At 50.0% G+C, this 22644-nt stretch overlaps 5 protein-coding genes across 5 annotated transcripts; 3 read left to right on the forward strand and 2 right to left on the reverse strand.

The window, feature by feature from the left end:
• Positions 1–139: 139 nt before the first annotated feature.
• Positions 140–3436, forward strand: N7537_003833 (cation-translocating P-type ATPase; the record flags this gene model as incomplete). The annotated part of the gene is made up of 1 exon (XM_056894891.1): positions 140–3436. One exon carries the CDS (start codon positions 140–142, stop codon positions 3434–3436), a length of 3297 nt encoding a protein of 1098 aa, XP_056754639.1.
• A 1438-nt stretch (positions 3437–4874) lies between these two features.
• Positions 4875–7212, reverse strand: N7537_003834 (putative TBC domain protein; the record flags this gene model as incomplete). Its single annotated transcript, XM_056894892.1, has 2 exons — positions 4875–5962; positions 6018–7212. The coding sequence occupies 2 exons, from the start codon at positions 7210–7212 to the stop codon at positions 4875–4877; spliced, it is 2283 nt and encodes a 760-aa protein (XP_056754640.1).
• Positions 7213–8087: 875 nt separating this feature from the next.
• Positions 8088–12039, reverse strand: N7537_003835 (telomerase reverse transcriptase; the record flags this gene model as incomplete). The annotated part of the gene is made up of 6 exons (XM_056894893.1): positions 8088–9998; positions 10061–10498; positions 10550–10902; positions 10960–11202; positions 11262–11538; positions 11596–12039. 6 exons carry the CDS (start codon positions 12037–12039, stop codon positions 8088–8090), a joined length of 3666 nt encoding a protein of 1221 aa, XP_056754641.1.
• A 1316-nt stretch (positions 12040–13355) lies between these two features.
• On the forward strand, positions 13356–19085 carry N7537_003836 (putative Rho guanyl nucleotide exchange factor; the record flags this gene model as incomplete). Its single annotated transcript, XM_056894894.1, has 2 exons — positions 13356–17879; positions 17931–19085. The coding sequence occupies 2 exons, from the start codon at positions 13356–13358 to the stop codon at positions 19083–19085; spliced, it is 5679 nt and encodes a 1892-aa protein (XP_056754642.1).
• A 1697-nt stretch (positions 19086–20782) lies between these two features.
• N7537_003837 (Ulp1 protease family protein) lies at positions 20783–21844 on the forward strand (the record flags this gene model as incomplete). Its single annotated transcript, XM_056894895.1, has 6 exons — positions 20783–20818; positions 20869–20896; positions 20974–20988; positions 21041–21090; positions 21150–21169; positions 21244–21844. 6 exons carry the CDS (start codon positions 20783–20785, stop codon positions 21842–21844), a joined length of 750 nt encoding a protein of 249 aa, XP_056754643.1.
• Between the last annotated feature and the right edge of the window lie 800 nt (positions 21845–22644).

A 22644-nucleotide genomic window follows, 5' to 3' on the forward strand; every position in this document is an offset into this window, starting at 1 on the left:
TATTAGTCTCTGCCTCCCCTCCAGGGCTATCGACACTCTTGAAGTGCTCTGATTTAGTGTCTGTCTTCTTTAGGCTCTCCTCTTCTCATACTCTTACCGTCCTCTGACCATCCTCTCCCACCCACCTTCTGATCAACCCATGGCGCCCATCAGTTCAGATAACAGCAAGACCGACATCGATGTCGAGTCAGAAGGCGATACGCTCAAAAATGATGAGCGCACTGGACGTTCCAGGCAGATAACCTTCGAGGGGTCTACCTCCGCAGAGGGGGCTCGGTCTATCTACCAGCCCACTCAGATCAATCGGACCCGTTCGATAAGCCGCGATACCATTCATAGCACCAGAAGCAGCATTCAGGGAATGCCCGAACTGCCAATTGAGTTCCGAACCATCTCCATCCAGATTTCGGAATCCCAGAACGCTCCCAAGGAGGCTATTGTCCAAACAAAGGAGAAGCAGCCCCACCAAGATTATTTCGAGAGCTTGGACTTCCATATTATATCCACCGACAGCCTGTGTCGAGAATTCAACGTCGATCAGCGTACTGGGCTAAGCTCGTCCTCTGCAGCCACACGTTTGCAGCGAGACGGCAAGAACATCATTGCCCACCATGGGGAGAACTATTTCAAAAAGATCTTCTTCTACATCTTTGGTGGATTCTGCTCTGTTCTTTGGGTCGGAGTCATCATCTTCTTCATTTGCTGGAAACCTCTCAGCAACCCTCCCTCGGCTCAAAACCTTTCGCTGGCTGTCCTAATTCTGATCGTCATTGCCTTACAAGCAAGCTTCTCAGCTTTCCAGGATTGGTCCACGAAGCGTGTCATGAACTCGATCTTAGATCTCCTCCCCGCAGAAGCCATGGTAATGCGGGATGGGAAACTCATTCATCTCCCTGCTACGGAACTGGTCGCTGGTGATATTGTTCACATTGGAATTGGAAACAAAGTCCCAGCTGACATGCGCCTTTTGTCCAGCTCGGGCGATGTTCGCTTTGACCGTGCTATTCTGACAGGCGAGTCGGACGAGGTTGAAGGCGCCATTGATTGCACCGAGACCAACTTTTTGGAGACTCGCAATATTGCTCTCATGGGAACCGGCGTCACTAATGGCAATGCTATTGGAATTGTCGTTTTGACCGGCTCTCGCACCGTGATGGGCCGTATTGCGTCGATGACAGCTGGTGTCAAGCAGAAGACAACCTTGATCCAACGCGAGATCAATCGCTTCGTCACAATTATTGTCATTCTTACATTGTTCTTGGCTTTACTGATCCTGTTCACCTGGCTAGGATGGCTGCGCAAGGATCACCCTTCCTACATGAGTGTTGTAGCCATGTTGAACAATGTCATGGGGTGTGTTGTTGCCTTCATCCCCGAGGGAATGCCTGTCGCCGTCGCATTGACCCTTATGATGATTGCCAAGCGGATGAAACATACCAACATTTTGCCCAAGGGACTTGCAACCGTTGAAACTCTGGGCTGTGTGAATGTACTCTGCTCCGACAAGACTGGCACTCTCACTCAAAATCGCATGTTCGTCAAGTCACTCGGAATGGTCGACTGGGAATATAACCTCGAGGATTTAGCTCCTAGCGAGTCTGGCACTGTTGATCTTCCCGGCGGCCTAAAGAATATGCTGCAGGCATCTATTCTGTGCAATGATGCCATGTTCGACCCTACTACGATGGATATGCCCGTTAATGAACGTGCCGTCAATGGCAATGCTACAGATGCAGCAGTTTTGAGACTGGGTGACAGTGTTGGATTAAACTCCCCGACTGCCCTGGCTGCATATGAACGTGTGCATCAGATTCCATTCAACTCGAAGAACAAGTGGATGCTCACCCTGCATCGTGATCCCAAATCTACCAAGGAGTTCATTCTCTACGTTAAGGGAGCACCGGATGTGCTGTTGGATCGTTGCACCAGTTATTGGTCTGTCGTTCACAATGCAGTTCGTCCACTAGATGTCGGGGCGCGGGAAAAGTTCTCCAACTTCCAGGCTAAACTTTCACGTCGCGCAGAGCGGGTGATTGTCATCTGCCAGCGTCGTTACATCCCACACTCTGCTCCTGGCTCCAATGATTTCAGTAATGAAATGCTAGACCACGGTGTGCAGGATCTCACAATCCTCGGTATCTTTGGTATTATTGATCCGCCACGCCCGGAGACAGCCTCGACTGTCGCAGCTTGCCGTAAGGCGGGTATCCGTTTCTTCATGGTTACCGGTGACTTCGGATTGACCGCAGCTGCCATCGCTCGTGAGATTGGAATCTATGATGGACAAGCTGAGCCAGACACCATCGAAGAGCTGAGGTATAGCCTCGACCCATCAATGGAAGTCAAAGTTCCCAAGTCTCGACACAGCCTGCTTCTTGAAGGTCCCAACTTGTCAGCGTTGACTTCAGAAGACTGGGAAACAGTCTGCGGATACGATGAGATTGTTTTCGCTCGCACCACCCCTGAGCAAAAGCTTCGCATTGTGACAGAACTTCAAGCTCGCGGTTCCGTGGTTGCTGTGACAGGTGATGGTGTCAATGATGCGCCAGCCCTACGCGCAGCAGACGTAGGTATTGCAGTCGGATCCGGCAGCGATGTGGCAATTGAAGCAGCTGATCTGGTGCTCTTGGACAAGTTCGACTCTATCATTGAGGCCATTCGCCTTGGTCGGTTAGTCTTTCAGAATTTGCAAAAGGTCATCGCCTACCTGCTTCCAGCAGGTAGTTGGTCTGAGATCTGGCCCGTGATCATGAACGTTTTCTTTGGCTGTCCTTCTCCACTAAGCACATTCCTCATGATCATCGTCTGTGTGTTCACCGATCTGTTCCTATCTCTTTCAATCATCATGGAGAAAGAAGAATTCGACCTCCTCAGCCTCCCCCCACGCCGTCCAACCAAAGACCACCTCATCAACCTCCGCATCTACGGTCAGTCGTACTTGTTCGTCGGTGTGATGGAAGCCTTCAGTGCCCACTCCATGTTCTTCCTATACATGTGGCGTCACGCCGGTATCCCTTTCTCCGACCTGATCTTTGCATTCGAGGGCTATGCCGAAGGCTTCCACGGATATACCGAGGATGAATTGAACCACTTCATCAGCGTAGGCCAGTGTGTTTACTTCGTGACTCTGGTCATCATGCAATGGGGCAACATCTTGTCTGTCCGCAGCAAGCGCATGTCCATCCTACAAGCCGATCCGATCCGTCCAGCCCGCCGCAACCCATGGCTGCCACTGGCGATTCTAATTTCGTTCATCATCGCTATCTTCGTCACTGAAGTCCCCGGCCTCCAGACTCTCTTTAGCACCGCCTCAGTCCCAATCGAGTTCTGGTGCATTCCTCTTGGTCTTGCAATGGGCGTCCTCTGTATGGATGAACTGCGCAAGGTCTTGGTCCGGATGTTCCCGAAGGGACCTGTGGCCTGGGCTTCGTGGTAATGGGGTCTTTGAAAATGATTGTCTGTGAAAGAAAGAAGAAAAAAAAAACCCCCAAAAAAAACTAACTAATGAAAAAGAAAACCAAGCTGGCTGTAAATCCAACAGGAAATTGGTCACATCATACATACACTTATCATGGAGCAGATTGGATTGCTTCATTACCTGGTACCCCTACCTCTTGGTACTTTTTTGGTCATTTGTAATTACAAGCAATATTTCAATGTTGATTTCCTTGCCACTATGATTTCATGGCTTTACCGAAAGAAACGTGAAAGATGCCAATTGAGCGTGTTGCTCAGGATTTAATGAACATAACTACTTATCAAAAAATGTGATATTTGACACATATCCCTTTCCTAGATGTAGTCTATCCTCTTCCGGGGTTTGCTTTTATTATAAACCTATGTAGCTATATTATGTGTGTCGGGGTCTAGCCCCTAGCCACTCAAGATATGGTCCGGTAGTTGGCTCACGGCCTAGATAACCTCTCGAAGTCTTCATCTCAGACTGGCTCGCGCCTAGACGAAGAATCATGTCACGATATCGTCGCCCAGCCTCTTGGCTCATTGTGTCCTGGCGAAAGTCTCGAAAATATCAAAACAAGAACCGTGCCTCTGAGTATGTCGTTAGTTTTCTGAAGCTAAAACAGGCTGAGGGAAAAGCACGCAGTAGAGTACGTACAATAGGTAATTGTAGTATCTAACATCATATCTGTTAATCACGTTTCGGAAAGTTGCCTGGCCATGGCCCCATTCCCACCCCGAGGAGCTATACCCAACACTGCGGTATAGGGTGTCGCTACTACATAAGCCAAACAACGCTACCTTTTCATCCTTCACGCGTCGTTAGATGCATCAGTCAGTTACCTCCACCTACCCCTGGAATACAACACTACCTCCCAAGTATGAAAATGTAATATGTTTCGCTGGAATGATAGAAAGACTGAAAAAAGACCTGAATTGCTTGTAATACCACTAAACAAGTACGTACCAACAATGAAAAAACAGTGATTGCATCAGGGCATGAAAGTCAGGATGGCTAAAAATACAAGATGAAGTAGGAAAAGCAGGAAGTGAAAAAAGACCAATCAATGAGCTAAGAATATTGGGGTTCCTGGATGTGAAAAAAAGAAGATAGATAATATAATGAGAAGACAGAAACGAATGGTTCTCAGGCAGTCCATGATATAGAGAATAGACAAAGCGGCTGGGCAGCGAATGACAAGTGTGTATACGGGGTAGAGAATGGATGGTAAGACAAGTAGGCACGTTGGCTAGGGTCTGATGTCGTACTATGCATTCTCTGGGATAGCGAGTGGATATCAAGATGGATGAAGCATCGTGGATGAGGGGTATGGCGAGGAGGAAAAATGAAGAACATAAGGCTGGGGTTAAAGTGAAGGCGCAATTAAACACAGCCCGTGTCATACCCAGCAAGTTTACTGAGCTTGCTCAGTTGGTTGAATTGGCTGGCGCACCTTCCCAGCCTCTCGGACGACCTTCATAAACCCATCCTCGTTGCCTGCAGCAGTAAGAACCCAATAATCACCAACGCCAGGGTTCTCAATCTGCCCGCCGCCAAAGCCAGCTGCAGCAGGGGCGCTGTGTCGCTCTTTGGGTTTCTGGGTATTTGCTCCATGATTGCGGGGACCCCAGCCCAGCACGTTGCGCACAGCAAGACGGGACTGGTCATCAGTCTGGTGGAAGGAGAACAGCTGGGCCTGGAGACAACCCAGAATGGCGACGGCGGAGCGGATCATGATGCGGTCGCCCTCGAAGACCCAGCAGTCCCAGACGCGGGAGATGCGCTCGAGGTCCAGGCCGTTTGTCAACAGCGAGCGGAAGATAGGCTCCCAGATCTCTGCCTCGGAGAAGTGGAGGGTTTCCGTTAGATGAGTGTGCAGACGGGGGAACTTGTAGCGCAAGGTGTCTGAGGCCAACATGTAGGAGCGAGCCATGGCGCCGCGGTCCCAAGTGAGGAATGCGACGGGTAAAGGACGGTTGAGCGCGTTGGCCATGGCGAGGAAGGCGGAAGCGGGGGTAGGGAATTGCAAAAGGAGGAGGGCAGCGATGGTGTGCAGGCCGTGGATGTAGCCGACGTCGCTCCGGTACATGCAATATGCTTTCAGGACGTCAACGAGGGTTTCCCGTAGTGGACCGCCTTCTTGGAAGATGTTCAGATCTGGGAAGGCCTTGGGCACGTCTGTTTCGATTGCCTCAAAGCAGTCTAGCAGTCGTTTGTTGTTTTCGCTTTCTCCATCCTTCTGGCTTTGGAGATCCTTGGCTCGGTGAAGCGCTTTGGTAAAGGTTTCCTCGGTTAATGCTAGTTCATTGCCAATAGCTCGCTCCCATATAGTGCCCCGATTGCGAGGCGGAATTCCCCGCCACCATAACTCGCGAATTCGGGGCTCGCGGAGAGCGAGCTCCCAATTCGGATATACGTATTCATCCCATATGTTCTGTAGTGTTGCTCGGGTGTTGTCCTTTTCACACTGCGCATTTGCAACCTTAGCAGCTTTGCGTTTCTCTGAAATACCAATTAGAAGGCTCACAATACTACAGGATCCTGTCTGAGCACATACCGAGTTCTCGAGACTGGGCCATCATTTGCTGATACTGCCTCAGGTGCCTTTTCTCCTCCTTCTGGTCCTTAGGCGGAAGCCAGCTTGGGCGTGTCCGCGATAGGACCTTTTCTTTCTCCTTGCTAATTGGCAGCGGATCGATCATGGTATTGGATTTCTGCAGAGGCGGTAAAGCGACAGCATCACGAGATGCGCGATGCGAGTCCTCGCTGGACTTCCGCGAAGCACCAGTTTGAACATTCTCCTCCCGCTTGCGGTCTTTATCATCAGCATGCAGCTCCAGAGCTTCAGTGATGATCTTTGCTTCCTCGGACAAGTCTGATAGATAACTGTTGTATGAGTAGGTGCGAGGGTTGCGTGGCGAGAGCTGTCCACGCTCCGGTCCTGCGGAGCTCGATCGTTGTATACGCTTCATGCGGGATGCCTTAGCCGTGTTTTCGGGTGACGCTGGTTTATCGCTTCCCGCTACGGTGTGCTGGATAGGCAGAGGCCGCCGCCCGGGGCTGCGACCATTTGGACTGGCGGACCGTGATGGAGCCCGTTCTTGGGCTGGCCGCGGAGAAATAGGAATGTTCCACAGACTAGCATCGTCCGGTAGTTCATCGTCCGAATCATGGTATTCTTCTTCCAAGTCTTTAAGCGACTTGCGATTCGGTTGCCATGTTTGTTTCTGGATGGGTACTCGTGCGGATACCGGAGACAGACCTAGGCTGGTGCTCGAGGTGGAGCGAGTGGATGTCGGCCGGAGTGGTGAGACAGATCGTGAACGGCGAGCTTGCGACGGTGTCAAACCAGGTGACTGCAATGTGTTGCTCGAATGTGTCCGGTTTGCAGCTCTCGCCGTGAGGGAGCCTGCCGGCGCATTGGCCGATCCACTGTGAATCGGAGGTAGGGGGCTTCGCTTGCGAGGCTTTGGGGCCGCAGTCAAGTCGCGAGTCGAGGTCGCGGGGACTTTGCTTGACATTCTGGGGGCGGGCGACCGTGACATTACCCCAGAGCGGCCGTAGGAGCCTGGTGGATCTGCGTATGACAAGTCGGCGTCATCTTCCAAGCCAATATCTTCAAAATTCGAGATGTCGGTAAAGATACTGTCCGGACCGTCCAGGTGGGAGGAAGAATGAAACGAGGAGGATTTGGAGGATTTGGACCCGGAGAGCTCGGGGGGAGAATTGGGTATCGGTAAAACGGTGGTCATGATCTCATGTAATTATTCAGACGTATTGATCCCCCACAATTCTGATCTACCCGGGAGAAAAAAACAGAGTGGGTGGAAATCAACGGGATAGCCGGAAGGGGTCAACAACAAACGCGAGGATCGGGGTTTTTGGATGAGAGTGGTCGATAGGTTTCAGACAGGAAACAATAACACCGCAATAGAGGTCGATTAATGTAGAAGCGAATTGCAGGCACAGCCGCAGCCTGATGAAATCCAGATCAGGTGTTGTAAAGAGGGATCAGGAGAGAAGATTACGGGGTGACCATTGGAGACCAGGGGGGTTGGAGTGTAAACAAAAAAGGTGAGAATGAGTGTGGGGGGGTTGAAAGTGAGTAGAAAAGAAGTAAAAGATTCAAACGAGAGACGAAGACAAGAAATTCCAAAGAAAGTGAAAAAGAAGAAACCGTGATGCTCAAGTCTGCAAGCGGAGAGCCTCAGGCAGTGCCGCACTCGGTCTGGCCGAGAACAGGGGGGTACCTCGGGGATACTTTACGGCACTAGTACAAAAGGGGTGATCAAGAAGTACCGATTAAGTATTTAATACATTTCTGGAGATAAACCGATCTCTGCCTAGATGGGAAGGGATAGACTTACACAGCCTTGAAAGACTCTGAACACAGATATATGGACCTAAACCCCTGAACCATGATCACTTCTAGTCGGATCCAGTTGGATTCATGTCCAGGACGGGCTGGATAGACGTGGCACCGTATGTAACCTACAGTGTTTAACTGGCCCTAGGAGATAGTGTACGATTGTACATTGTACAAGTTGGGAGCAATTGATCGTACAATTACACCGATTATTTGGATCCGCCGACATTACAATCCACAGTCCAACACTTTAGAATTATTCTAGAATCGCCATTCCTGAAACATCGCATTTCCCTTCTTCACAACCTGCGTCATCCTTAAAGCCTCGGAATCTGATGTGGGTCGAGCATCTTTGATCAGCGCGTCTAGCCAGCGGAGCACCATCACATACCGCGTTTGCTTGCGCTTCAAAACAAACCGAAACGCTGCAGAAGCCAGATACTGCAGATGAGATCGCTGGACGAAACACGAGAATGAAGACTCTGAATTACTAGCACGCCTGGCCTGGATCGTGCCATTCGTCTGTGAAATTAGATCGTGGATAGTCTGTGTTATGATCGCTGGGCCGGGATGCGCACGGCCCTGAAGTGACTTCATGTAGCGGTACATCTTCATGGCAGAAGTGATGAAGCTGCAGTAGAGATTGGCTAGCACAACTGCGCGCGAGTTGTGCCCGTCATCGATGTACATGGCATGTAGCTGCAGACGGAATGAGGAGAGCACTTTACGATGAAAGGTGCGACCGGGGAGGCGGGTGGCCTCAACGGTTAAGGTGTTGGAAAGAGTCGCAGCAGCTGACTCGCCGCCCTCTAAGATGCGGTCTCGATCGCGGTGGAGTTCTAGCGTACGGGTGTCTATAAGACTACCACAGTACGGGAATAAAGGGGTCCCTTCTAGTCTGGGGAGAAAAATCCCATCAACTGCTGCGCTGAAATTGGCCATGCTTTTGGCTGGATTGACTTGTACGCCGTACGCGGGTTGGCCCCGGATCATTATTTCCAGGAACTGCATTGCCATGGCTGCATCCGGTGTGATCAGGAGGAAGTCGTCCACGAGTCGCAGGAGTAGAGAATCCTCGGGTTTGATAAAACCTAGTACTTTTCGCTCTAGCTCAGCGTAGAAGAAATTGCAAAGGATGCTGGACAGCACGGAGCCTTGAGGGATGCCGTTGCGTTGGCGGAAATATTTCTTGCCTATCTTCACAAGGTTGTGCCGAACATGTTCATCGAGGAGGGCCAGAAGACTATTAGTATCATGATTTTTCTGAGCTATAGAGTCAACAAAAACGGTATTGGCCTTTCGCGTCGTGCCTCCACTGTTGACGTAATCGGGTAGGTGTTGCGGTCTCGTCGCAGGCGCAGCGCGGCCCATAAACCTTCGTGTGGGCTTCCCGTTTTGCGTAGTTGGGGCGGGTGGTTGAAATTCGACGTGCTTTGAGATGCGGTAGCTCTCTTCAGAGACCAGCTCTTCGATCAGATCAAGCAACTTTTTTTGGGGGATGGTATCAAAACAAGCTTTGATGTCAAGCTTGACAAAGTACATCTGTGGGAGCTTGGATTTCGATGATTTAGGACCCGAGAGCAGCCGTTTGGACAATTGTTCTTTGTACGCCTTCAATCGGCGGTGCATGTCTCCAATGGAGAGCATTGACGAACCCAATTTGGCCGGAGCTTGCTGTCGCTCGTAGGTCAGCATGTTATAGATAGGTGTAATAGTTGTATTGATGCTGGCGGCAAGGTACGTGCGCCGTTTTCCCCATGACGATTTCTTCAAAGCTCGTTTGCGAAGATTCAAGATGGGCCGGAGGCCTGTAGATTTGGGAAGCAAACGGAGAGCACCGAACCCAAGAGATCGCCGTGCCAGCACACGTTGGGCTTGATCTGGTTCGAGTTCCTCGAACATCGTTGCCTTCAACTCCCCGAAAGGTTGCTGGGTCAATTGCTGCCACATATCATGGCGGAAATAGAAAAGGCGGTTTCGGTGCGTTTGAGACTCGGTGACATAGAAGTGCGAACGAATGAGAGGAATAAGAATTGAATCAAAAATCCAAAACATGAATTCGTGAAATAGTTCGGTGCGTTTGTGGAAGTCAGACAAGGCGATCTTCGATCTTGTCTCAGATGATGAATTAGTCTGGACCTGGGGTGGTTCGAGCCAAGGAAAGCTTGTTACCTAGCGTGTCGATCAGTACGGCATTGTCTCAGATGATTAGTCCAGTGCAAACGATGACTTACCTTGATACCTTTGCATACTTCGTGCAGACTTAGACTCTCGAATCGACGTAATTTGATAAAACGGTCAACATGTCTGAGAACAAGCTTTAAGTTCAAAGCGCCATCCGGACCAACCCCCCAAAATTGTCGAGGGATCAATTTCTGGATCACCGCTCGACAAAAAGCTGAGACGGAAGAAGCCGGAGTCGCATAATCAGTTAGACTGACTTGAGTTTTTCGAGCCACTGGTTTCTCGGCATCGATGCCACAAGATGCGTCGACAGTGATGTGCGACTCTAATCTCGAACCATCACTTGAGGTTTGTGCCGAACTATCACTTGACGATGGGTGATTAATTTGCACCTGTGTTACTAAATTTGACTGGAGAGAGGAGATAGGCTCGCTTTTGTTGGCATCAGGTGTGGAGGCAAACGCGCCAAGTCTCCCAGGTCCGGTTTGCTGCCAAAGGTCAGTACACAATCCTAGCCATTGTAAACAAAAGTGTCTCACTTCGGTTGGACAATAGTATCGCAGCAACTCTCCATAGGAGCATTGTGCGTTGCGGTTCCGGAGCTTCCGGACAAGCTCTATAGTAATTCCACGAAGCCTCTTAGGTACCTTGACACCACAATCTGCGTCTGCGAATTCATTCTTGGGTTGGGGCCGCTGGAGTCGTTTCTCTTCTTCCAAACGAGATATCTCACTCTCACGAAACATGAAAGTCTTCGAGTCATCCATGATGTTGCAGTTATCCGAGTCCAGCTTAAACACATTCCGCAGGCCAAATTGCCGGGGAAAGATGTACTTCATTACATGGACTGTTTCTGCCATTGAATCAAGTGATGAGAAGCGGCTAAGAACATCTAGAATGGAGATTAGTTTAAACCTAGAATTCGATATTCAAACGGCGAAGCACGTACGTGCCTGTCCTAGTCCAGAAGGTACTTTCTTGTTGGACTCGACGCGTCCATAGAGAATACGCCGTCGAAGAAACACAATGCTGTTCGGACTTTGGAGTGTCTTATCGGAATTCCGTGTACGATCGGCTTTCTCTTTGGGGGTTCTCTGATCAGTGGTAGGCATTGGGTTTTGTGCTGTAGTCGCAGACCCATTGGCTCCCGAGGACGCATCGCTCAAAGGCTCGAGTACCGAGAGCGGCAGGCCTAGAGAAAGATCAGCTAATTAGGCTCAAGTCCCTCTCCACACCTTAACAAAACCATACCACTGAGTTGGTAGTATATTCTCCTTCGAGCGTCAATAGCGGCAAAAACTCCGCAATCGAAAAGGAGTTGCATCATAATTTCCTCGCCATTACTACCAAGTAAGCCGAGGACCTCTGTCCATGCACCCTCTTTGAGAACTCGCACATTCTGATTCGGGAATTGTTGAGCATTTTGCCCATTATACGGGCGTTGGAAGCCATGCGTCAGCAAATGCTCGGGCCTTTGGTAGGAGCCATGGCTCTGACTAAAGAGTTTCCAGATCACAAAATCAACCACCTGCAACAAGGGTTAGCAGTCGGACACCTAGAAATAATTCGCACATCATGGGCGCACTTCGGACTGCGGACAGGTCGGCCCCGTATCGGTGCTGACGAGACTCGGCCGCAATTGAGACTCATTAAAAGATGAGTATTGCTTTTGTCGCTCCGAATTGAGAGTGGGAGAAGATTCCTTCAGCACACCCACCAGGGTAAAGTCTAGCAGCTGCGCCAATGTTTGGGATGTTTGGGATTGTGTATTGTGGTGTTGGTCTTCACGCGAGCCCAGTGTTAGGATGCGACGCCGACGCGACTTGGAGGTCACGGGAAGTTGCTGGAGCAGGTACTCCCGCAAGGATACGACATGCTGGTAGTACAGGGAGATAACGGGATGGCTTGTTTTTGTTTCCAGGGAAATTGGCGCGTGGGGGGTTCTGAAACGGCGGGGAGATGTGGTGATACCCATGTGAGACGAGGACGTGGGCCCGTCCTTGATGGGTCGTTTCCGCTTCTTGCCCATGTTAGGTGATTTGAGGTGTAATTTCTGCTCAGATCCTATGGTTTCCAATGTTGGTTTTACTCCAATGCGTGTCGATAGATTTAGGCGACGAGTTCCCCGACGCGCGACGCGTCAAGGTTCCGCAGCAAGCAGGAAGTTCGGATATGTGAATCCTCCCTAGCTTTCTCGAATTCGGGCACCTTCCTAGTATTAGTTTTTACACATGGATGATCAACTGTTGAAGGTCTCTGTATACATAGAAAGTACCTAGGTATAATAAAGTGTTACAACATAAGAGCCTTCACGTGAAACAGGAACAGGGCAGGAACCAATCAAGGCTACCAATTAAACATCGGAGTGAACCATGGAACGGGCGGTCTAGATACCTGGCCATTGCGTCTCCACTGCGTCATCCATGGGCCGAGGGATTAATCTTGTTCCTGAAGAGAAACAATATACATAGGTTTTAGTTACGGTATTGTAGGTGTTGAATATATGTGAAAGTATTTCACTAGCTACAGTGTAGACAGGAATACATACAAGAAAATATATGTATACAATTACCCATATTGTACATACAGTACAGCCCTACAAAGTGTAACAATGAACAAAAGACAAAGAAATCCAAATCCACGACATCCACGACATCCACGAAATCCACGAAATTCACGAAATCCACTTCCCAAATCCAGTTTCACCTTAAAACATATTATCCACCCCAATTTCTTTCTTCTCATCTCTTCTCTTTCTTCTTTTCGAACTCATCAATTTCATTTATCCAACACAAGCCAAAAATAGATCGACACTGTAACTTCACATTGTCACTAGTGTATGTCAGCCCGTCAAAATGGATTGGCCCCGGAGAGCTAACAAACCGGCCCACCGCTAAGATTCGCTTTCAAACCCCTCAACTACCAGGTCCCATCACCTATCAGCGTCCGCTGCTGCTAGACAAAACGTCAGTCCTGAGCTCGACCCTCCTATTTGTCCTTCCCCTCGCTAGAGTGTAATTTCGGCAACTGGCCGATCATCGATCTCACCACTTTACCCTCCTCCGATCCCTCCGATCCGAACTCCATTCAAACATCTTCGTTTTAGGTTCGACGGGGGACATATCCCCTCGATATCGCGGTGGTTTTTTTTTTGTTTTGCGAGTGTCTCAAATATGAATGCTGAATGGGTGTGCGCCACCCGAGAGGATTGCTTTGTAGCCTGAATCGACTCACCTGCGACATTCCCGTTGGGCGACCATCCTGGAACAACGCACCAGCTCAACCCGCCAAGAACCGAAAGGTCGCGATCAGTCCACGTCGACCTGTCGGCCTGAAGCATGCAAGATGTCTGGCGGTGACGAGCAGGGTTTTGATGTCCGGTATCGCGACCCGCCTCCGTTTGGGCGACAATCGTCGGCTCCGGTATTTGGCCAATCTGTCAATGGTCACACTACCACTTCTTTAGGTGACTCGCCGACCGTCTCTTTCTCCCCCCAGGCACAATCATCGACCACGTATTCTCCACTACCGTCGGGCTTCATTCGATCCCATAATCCCTCCACTTCCACGGATCATCTGTCGAGCGATCAATTGGAAGACCGTAGAGGGGAGTCTCCAGACCCTGCTGACTATTATCGCCAGCGTGGATCCCTGCCAGGAACTTCATCCAATGTAAGAGAGGGGTTCGGCGATGTAAGAACGGGCATGGCTGCGGCCGATTATCCTGCAGTCGGTGACAAAGTGTCACCCCTGCCAACAAACATGTTGGAGTCATCGCGTGTTAGACGTCAACCATATCGTTCAACATCAGATTCTCCAACATTAGGAGCTCCCTCGGCCAACATACCCCCATTACATACGAACGCAAGGTCACGGCAGCCCTCATTCAAAGATCTTGTCAACAAGTTCAACAAAACCTCTGATCAGATCCTCCCTTTGCCCTCTATTTCTCGTCCAATCTCAAGGGCACCGAGCCCTTCCGGAAGTGTTGACGGAGAGCGAAATCGGGTGTTACCACGGCATCGTCAGTATCGTGATTCTCTACCAGAGTCAATCACCAGCAATCCTCGAGCGCTAGTTGATTCGACCCCATCGTCGCCAGAGACAGATAGATTCGGTCCACCCCTAGGCACAAAGAGTGTTATTCCGCCGCCTCTGTTCCAACGGACCACAGAGTCCCATCCTCATCGGCCATTATTTGATGAACTGTTGCCAATCAACACACAATTGAACAACGGAGTCATATCGCGTCTACAACAACGCCGCGGGTCGGATGGAAGCCTTCCAAGCCCAAACCCGGCCTTCCTTGACCATCGCGATCGATATCCCACAAAAACACCACTCACACCTACTGCATGGTATCTTGGACACACAACTTCTTTGGAGGCAGTTCACGCTGGGATAAATACCACTGGCAAACATCGCCGGGTTCAAAGTGACTTGGATAAAACAAGAGAACCCCTTGCAGAACCGTGGAATCCTGAAATGGCCGTACCCGCGCCCTTGCTGCGGACCAAGCCCGATCATGGATCGCCCCCGGGCAGTCCAAATTCCAAGTCTCGCATTCCTGTCTCCTCGCACCGTCTCGTCACTGCTTCCGGTCCCGAAAGCTTATCACCATCCTCCAATCCAACCTTCAGCAGCCGATCCGCCGCCATTACCTCGCCGCCCAAGGGCAGTAGCCGCCTTCCTATTCCGTCAGCTAAACAAAGTCCTCACCGCATGCCAGCAGATGATCCCGCTTCGTTCGCGACAACCTCGCGTGGTAGGCGGGATCTAGCAATCGGCCGAACACGCAATCAATTGTCCGAATCCAGTCGGCGACTTCAGGCCTACATCGCTGAGCCACCACCTAAAAAGTCGCCTACGTTGCGCAGTTCACGACCCCGACAACCCGTTTCACATGATGCCGCGGTCTCTCCACGCTCCAAAATCGGAGATAGAGTTTTAAATTTACAGAAACACGCCACCCACAGTGACTCGCGGTCTCGTCCTGATCGAAAATTACCTGAATTGGGTAAGGTTGATTTTGACGCTCGTCGCCGGCACATTCAACAGGCAATCAACCGACATTCAAGCAACCCAGGCGTTCAAGGGAACCAGAATGACAGAGGACCGGACAGATCAGCTGCTGCAAAGCTTCGACGTCACGCTTTGGTGCGAGAGCAGGAGACACATAAAGATTCCAAGCAATTGATGGATGAACCTACAATTACCCCTAACCCGCCTGTAACCAACGCCCCGAAATCCGATGAGATGGCTACGATGATCAAAGAGTCGACCGGTTCGGTTGATTACAAGGAAAATAGGGCTCAAGCCGTTCCTAGGCTGCATCTCAACACTGCCTTGCCGGCTTCGGATATGGCAGCGCCACACACAACAATGGACTCTCCAACTCTTGGCCTCCCACAGGGTGTGAATTCAACCACTTCGGGTGAGGGACGGCCTACCAATGAAGACACGACACACTCGGGTGCCGCATCGGACTCCGACGGTACCCATGTCACTACTTTTGATCCTGAGCCGCAGTCCGGGCTGCTGCTGCGCAATCCCAGCGTTTCTCATCGAACTATTCTGGAACAAATAATGCAAATCCGCGGGTCCAGTCCGAGTGACGACTCATGCGACGAACCTGATTGCAGTCTTTCAGAGAACGACGACAGAGAGTCCATCCAGATTATGCTTGGAGATACGACCTACTACAACTCGTCTAGTAGCACCAATACTCAAGAGCCTGAGCGTGTATCAATGAACCAGGCTCAAAATGGGACTCATCTTCACAACCGATGGAGTATGAGTTCATGGTCCTCTGGACAAAACCAACATTCCACCTGTGACGAGCAGTGTGACGAGAGTGGAGATGATTATCTCCTACAAGGCCGTGAAACAGAACCACCAACTGAAACTTGTTCAGCTGTCTCAACAAGGCCAGCTTCAATAGCGGACGATGAACCACCCGCTCCAATTCAGGACCACGGCGTAATGGGACCGAATACACTTCAGACATCTGAGCAGTTTCGATCCAATGCCTTCTCTACTCCACCAAGCTTGGCTAGATTGGGCAGATGGGATTCGAAGCGTGTCACTCAGCTCTACCTGGAGGAGTTGACGCGAGGCAGGAGCCACCACCCTGGCTCATCAATCCACCCCTCATCCGAGCCTCGATCTCATCCCACTGATACACGTACAGATGGGCGACCCGATAGTCTGACTGACGATCCAGTTGTCGTTCCAGGATTCAAGGATTTCCAGACATCAGATAGACTCTCACACGCGGCTAGTTTGGTTGGGCGTGATGATTGGGAACATGCATCTCCTTCCATCATGGACTGGATGCAGGTCGCGGCTGAAGATGAGGTTTTGACCCCTAACACCGAAACCGATGGCATGCGTACTGAAGGGGTGCTCACACCCCGTCTGGTACCTTCGGCACACCACGACGCTGGTACATCAAGTACGAATAATGGCCTTGGAGTCTCCGTTGATATCCAAGCTTCCAACGAGCAGACTCAGTCTCATGTTTATTCTTCATCGGCATTCATCCCGCCCTCAACAACGCCCCCAGCCGATAATGAGCCTCTTGGAGGTCAGCCATCGGGATACGTTGGACTCAATCGCAGTACGCAGGCTGCTCCTAGAGGTCTGGGACACAGCCCGGGTAGCAGTCAGGACTCTTCTTTCCGAAATTTGGAGTCTATTCAATCTACTGTGGCCGCTGACTCCTCCGCTACTTCACTTGTTCCGTCCACCGAGCAAACCTTCCGTGTTGAGCCGAAGGACTCGCCTTCTCCAGAACAACGACGTCTCAAGAAGCGGCGCCACATAATCAAAGAACTTGTTGATACGGAACATACCTTTGGTCATGATATGATAATCATTGAGGACATCTACAAAAGGACCTCGCTCACGGTTTTAGATCCTGATGATGTCAAGGTTCTCTTCGGCAATTCCGATCAGGTCGCGGCCTTCTCCGACAAGTTCTTGTATGATCTTAAGCAAGCAGCACAAAGCGTCTACGTCATACCAAAGGCTTTGCGATGGACCAGCAAGCGAAAGCGTAACAATCAGCCTGCCGAATCCACAACCCCAGAATCCGATGAAGTAACCGAGCTTGCAGGAATGTCGGAGCTTGAAAAGGATCGCGCGACCTCTGTTGGTCAGATTTTTGTTACCCACATGACGCAGATGGAAAAGGTGTACACCGACTACTTGAAGAACCATGATGCCGCAAACAAGAAACTTCAGATCGTGCAGCGTAGTCCAAAAGTGGGCTTTTGGCTGAGCGAATGTCAGAAGGGTGCTATGGATCTCACGACCGCCTGGGATTTGGACTCTTTGCTCGTTAAACCAGTGCAAAGGATCTTGAAGTATCCCCTTATTCTCCGCGACCTATTGGAGTCAACGCCAAACGACCACCCGGACCGAGCGGCAATTGCCAATGCCCTGGAAGAGGTGACAAATGTTTCTCATCGTATCAACGAGCTGAAAAAACGAGTAGACCTTGTTGGTCAAGCTGTCGGTCGAAAGCGCAACCAGTCCGATGTGCGTACCGGTCTTTCTAAAGCCTTTGGTCGCCGCACGGAGAAATTCAGACAACAAGTTGGCCTCTCCGACTTGTTTGAAGACAAAACCTATGATTCACTAGCGCAGAAACTTAGCGACGGCTATTTTCAGTTGCAGGTTGTCATGCGTGACGCTGAGAGTTACTCCCGGGATGTGCAGCTCTATGTGAATCAGTTCAATGAGTATGCCGATTCGATCGAAGAGATTATTGGCATGTCGCCTTCTCCATATCCACAGTTGGAGAGCAAGTGGCATCAGTTCAAGATGACAGTTCAGGAACTTGTGTCGACTGCTCTGCCAGAACATGTATGTTGTGTCGTTTTTATATTTTGAACAGAATACTAACGTTTATTGCAGCTCGCTGTCGTCCGCAAAACGGTCATCGATCCGATGGTTGAATTACTAGGACTTTACAACGCACCCCAGCGAGTCATGCGGAAGCGCGACAAGCGACTCCCGGAGTATGCACGCTACAAAGCCATCAAAGACCGCGGCGACAAACCGGATAAGAAGACCATCGAGCAGGGCGAGCAGTTCCTAGCTTTGAACGATACTTTGAAGGATGAATTGCCTAAACTATATGCATTGACTTCCAAACTGATGGCGGCGTGTCTGAAGAACTTTGTCGAAATTCAAACTGTGTGGTACAGTGTTCTACAGAAAAAGATTGGTGCTCATGTGGAATTATTCCCCAATGACCTCGACAGGCTCATCAGCGACTTCAATAGTGATCACACTTTGATGGAGGCACGAATGGGGGAGCTAAGCTCCTGCAATGGGTCGATGGTGGCTCATTCGCTCAATTTGGTCCCCCTTTCGCCCAGTGAGCAGCAAAACCCCATGTCGCCTCGCCGTCCTTCTACGGTGAACAGCTCAAATGCGCGACCTGGGTCTATGACTGATGATTCACCAAACATGTCCCGGGATTTCAGCGTCGGCAGCCAATCATTCCAGTCTCCCCAGATGGAAAGCCACTCTAGCCGTAGCAGCCGCTACCGGGCTGATTCCATTCTATCTGGCCGAATGGTCCCAGACACCCCCGGCCAACTGCTGCAACAAGTCACCAGCTCCCCCGCCCCGGTCAGGGCCAGCGACATCGAGCCTTTCCCAAGCCTACCGAGACTCAGTCTAGACACACCTTTCCTCGAGGATGTGATCAACAGCTCCTCGCACTCGAGCAATGTGCCGACTTCCCCGACTGATCGATACTCGGGATTCTTCTCGTCCGCCATGCCCATGTCGGATGCCCCAAGTGATACTGTCGTGGATGGGCACCTTGAACGCAGCACCCCTCCTATGGGCCCTGCGACGTTGTTCTGCGCGGCGAGTGTTTATGACTTTAATATCGACACTCGCACCGAGGGCGGATATCCCTATCTGATCTACGCCTCCGGGGATATTTTCGACGTCATAGGCGAGAAGGGCGAGCTCTGGCTTGCCCGTAATCAGGACGATGCCACCAGAACAGTTGGGTGGATTTGGAACAAGCATTTTGCCCGTCTCGGCAGCTGAATCAAAAAACCTCACGCCATGTTTCCGATGTATTCGCCAAGTGTCTTTTCAAAAATCTGCACGAACACAAAAAGGCATAAAAGGTTCCATACTAACTACTGGATATTACAGGATGATATTCCATGTTTTTTTTACCTGATTTCTTTTCTTTTCTTTTCTTTTTTTCAATGATCTGTTTTCATATTTCTTCAAAATAATACCCCCTGAAGACCCAGGGCAAAACAAAAGTGACTACACTAGTTGCAATGTTGCTGCTTTGTTGCTTCGATCTTGCTTTGGCTTCATTCGGCGTCATCTCATGCTGATGATTTATGGTCGTTTTCTTTTTCTGTTCATTTAAATTGCTTTTCTCTCCCCGTTGTTTTTAGCTGATCTCTCTGTGCATTTCGTCCGATCTCTGTTCCTTTCCTCCCATCTCACTGCATCGTCTGAACCTCTTCTTCTACTGGAGCTCTGGGAGGCACGTTTAGATACCCCTCTTTCTTGTGAATTAAAGTCTTTAATAATAAAATCCTAAGATCCTGCAGACTTATCCAAATGATAGCTTTAAACTTATCAACCTTGGAACATTAGAACAATGGAATGTATTGTCAATGAGCCAGCGTAAATTACAGCCCTGGAGTACTCTCATCCCTTAACAGTTGGTATCCCACTCTACATCACTGGTCGATTAGTGAGTCTCCATACTGACGGCCGCTAGACTAAATTAGCGAACTACAGCCAAGCAATTAACAGAGGATGTACTTGATGGCCCTTTTAGATAGGTTTCCCCGCCACCGCTACTATCCCACACAGTCTATGCCGAGTCCCCCCAGCGCCTGTTGGATCTCGTTAACAGAAGTTGACATAGGCCACCTCAGACCAAGTGTCGGGAATCCTATACATATTTCTATATATTTACTGAATTTGTAGGGTTATATTGAGGTTGTCGGACGTTGTCGATATCGGCCCGAATTCGTGCTGGGGGATGTTACGCAGTGGTTTTATTCCATAGAGCGCATCAAAGATTTTGTAACCCGCCGTGTTTAGCTGTGCCATTTCAAATGGCCCAGGACTCGTGATTGTGATTGGCGAAGTCGAGGAATCTAGAAGGGGTTGGGGTTCTGTTGAATCTACGAGTGTGATGTGTATGCGGCCTCGGCCTAACCTCCCAACTCGGGTGATCTTCCACCACTGCCTAATCTACTTACTCTTACCCTTGGCGTAACTCCTCACCTATTGTCCATAAAGCGCAATTGAAATAGTATCGGCGTTCAAGTATTCACTCGATCCTCCTCCCTTCTCCGCCACCTATCAGGCTGGCGGCCTCCCCCTCCGAAGCGCCCAATCCCGAGGTCCCGACCGGTCCCACTTCCACTTCGCAAGTGCAGAAACGGGGGGGACACTTGCGAGCCTGTTACTCGGGACATTGCCGTCGCTTTCGCCTCTTGCCACTGGAACCAGGTTGCAGATTACATCCCATTTTACATTGTGCGCAGGGGCACCCCAAGCTCTCAAGTTCTGCACAAAGATCTGCCCCGTTTATCTCAACCGCGATTTGTGGGGTCTAGCTTGGCTGTCTGAGGAACCTAGGAAACCCAGCACATATTGCGCGTTCTCGATTGTGGCGCAGTGTATAGCTTGCCACTACCTTACACGGTGTTCGTATTCGTTTGACTGAGGTTTTGTGATTAACTTCAACATATCATATCTCCATCATGTTGCGCAAGGTGCGCGGGCGGTTTGGCGATAAGGTGAGTTTGGCGCGATTCGACATCAGCGGCGCGAGTACTGACTTGCGCAGTTGAACCCAGATGATGCCTTTTTAAGTTGTAAGTATCAGGAACAGAATCTGTCGCTTTGGTGATCGAAGACGGTATACTTACAAGTCGTCGTTGGGTGCTCATAGATTACGACGTGCGACGTATGGAATCAATCCCGAAAAGTGAGAAAGGGCTCTGCTAATGAACATGCAGTGACAAGAGAGGATATGCAAACTCTTAAGAACGATTGGCTCACAGATAATGTGGGTTTGAATGGCGAGACAATCCTTCCAGCTGGGACATATGAGCTAATTTGTCATAGATCATTTCATTCTGGGAGGAGTAAGTCCCTAAAATCAGTCCAGCATACTTCACAGTACCGAACATGGCACTGATCTCTGACTTTCATGCGCTAGATATCTCGAACATGAATTTCTATCACGATACCAATCCTCCAATATCATCCTTCTCCGCCCCAGCATGTCATTCATGATCCTCCAAACCCCCGATCCACGCACCCTCCGCGAAGCACTCCCGGATTTCACTCGAGCCACCCACGTCTTCCTCCCCATCAACGACTGCCGCAACGTCTCCCAAGCAGAAGGAGGCACACACTGGTCTCTCCTTTTGATCTCAGTCGTCGACCGCATCGCATTCCACTACGACTCGCTATACCAAGGAAACGTCTGGGAGGCAGACACGGTGACCCGCAAATTCGGATACCTCCTAAACATGCCCATTAGGTTCCTACATCTGAACGACTCGCCCCAGCAAGACGGCGGCAGCGACTGTGGCGTCTACGTGTGTATGAACATGCGGCATCTTCTCATGAAGCGGTTGCTGATGGCGAGCGCACACGAGAAAGTGAGTATGAGTCTCGGAGGGCGGAAGGTCGATGCCAATGCGTCTCGCAAAGAAATGGCCAAGATTATTGAGGGGTTCCGGAAAGAAGGCGAGCGCCGACGATCGTATGTCACCCGTGAACAACCTAGCTGCACGGCAGAAGCAAGAAGCTAATATTGGAATTCTTTTCAGAACAAGCGCCAGTCCTATGGGGAAGAAATCGAGGAGCCCTCCACGTGTTGATTGATTGGTCTTTCCTTTGCTTATTTATTTTTATGTGTCTACGCCTTCTTTATGCTTCCCTTGCGCACTCTCGGACTCCTCTTCAGAAGACAAAGCTTCATCGAAAACATATGGACATTGCATTGACGATTGTGTATCTACCAGCGTTGCATTACTTGAATGCATATCATGAACTACAGAATAACCTTCCAAGTACATTTTATTGTACTGTCTAATTCCCATGAACTTATTTCTTCCGGCTTTAAAGTTACCCTAGCTATATGTACTATACCATTATAGGGCGCTAGAAGTGCGCTTGCTATAGTTCTATAAGTTAGCTTAATTTTTAGGGTACGCTTTATAGACCCTATCTCTACCATTCAAAATATCAAGTTGCGCATTGCCAGTTATTAATATTAAATTCAATTGAATTTCCGTATTTGACTGGAAGGCTACAAAGTAGATCCTAGGCTAAAGTACCGAAGGTCAAATATGTACTACTGTACGGAGTATTTGTCGCTTCGCTATCTGACCATAATATGGGGCCATTGTAGTACTCGAGATGTGTATTTTCCATCTTATTCTCATAGCAAAATAAAGGGGATCTTGCTGATCCAGCAGTTGACGCCTTGGGAGTCAGGAAGCAGCGGGGGTTGGATGAATAAGTAACGGTACTAACCTTGGAACCCTTTCTCTAATTGTGACGGGAGGGAAGCGCAGTGCGTTCCTATTGGCAGAACTTCTGGGCGCTA

This window comes from Penicillium hordei (genome assembly GCF_028827395.1).
Source record: "Penicillium hordei strain IBT 12815 chromosome Unknown utg000002l_segment0_segment0, whole genome shotgun sequence".
In the NCBI taxonomy this organism is placed as follows: domain Eukaryota; kingdom Fungi; phylum Ascomycota; class Eurotiomycetes; order Eurotiales; family Aspergillaceae; genus Penicillium; species Penicillium hordei.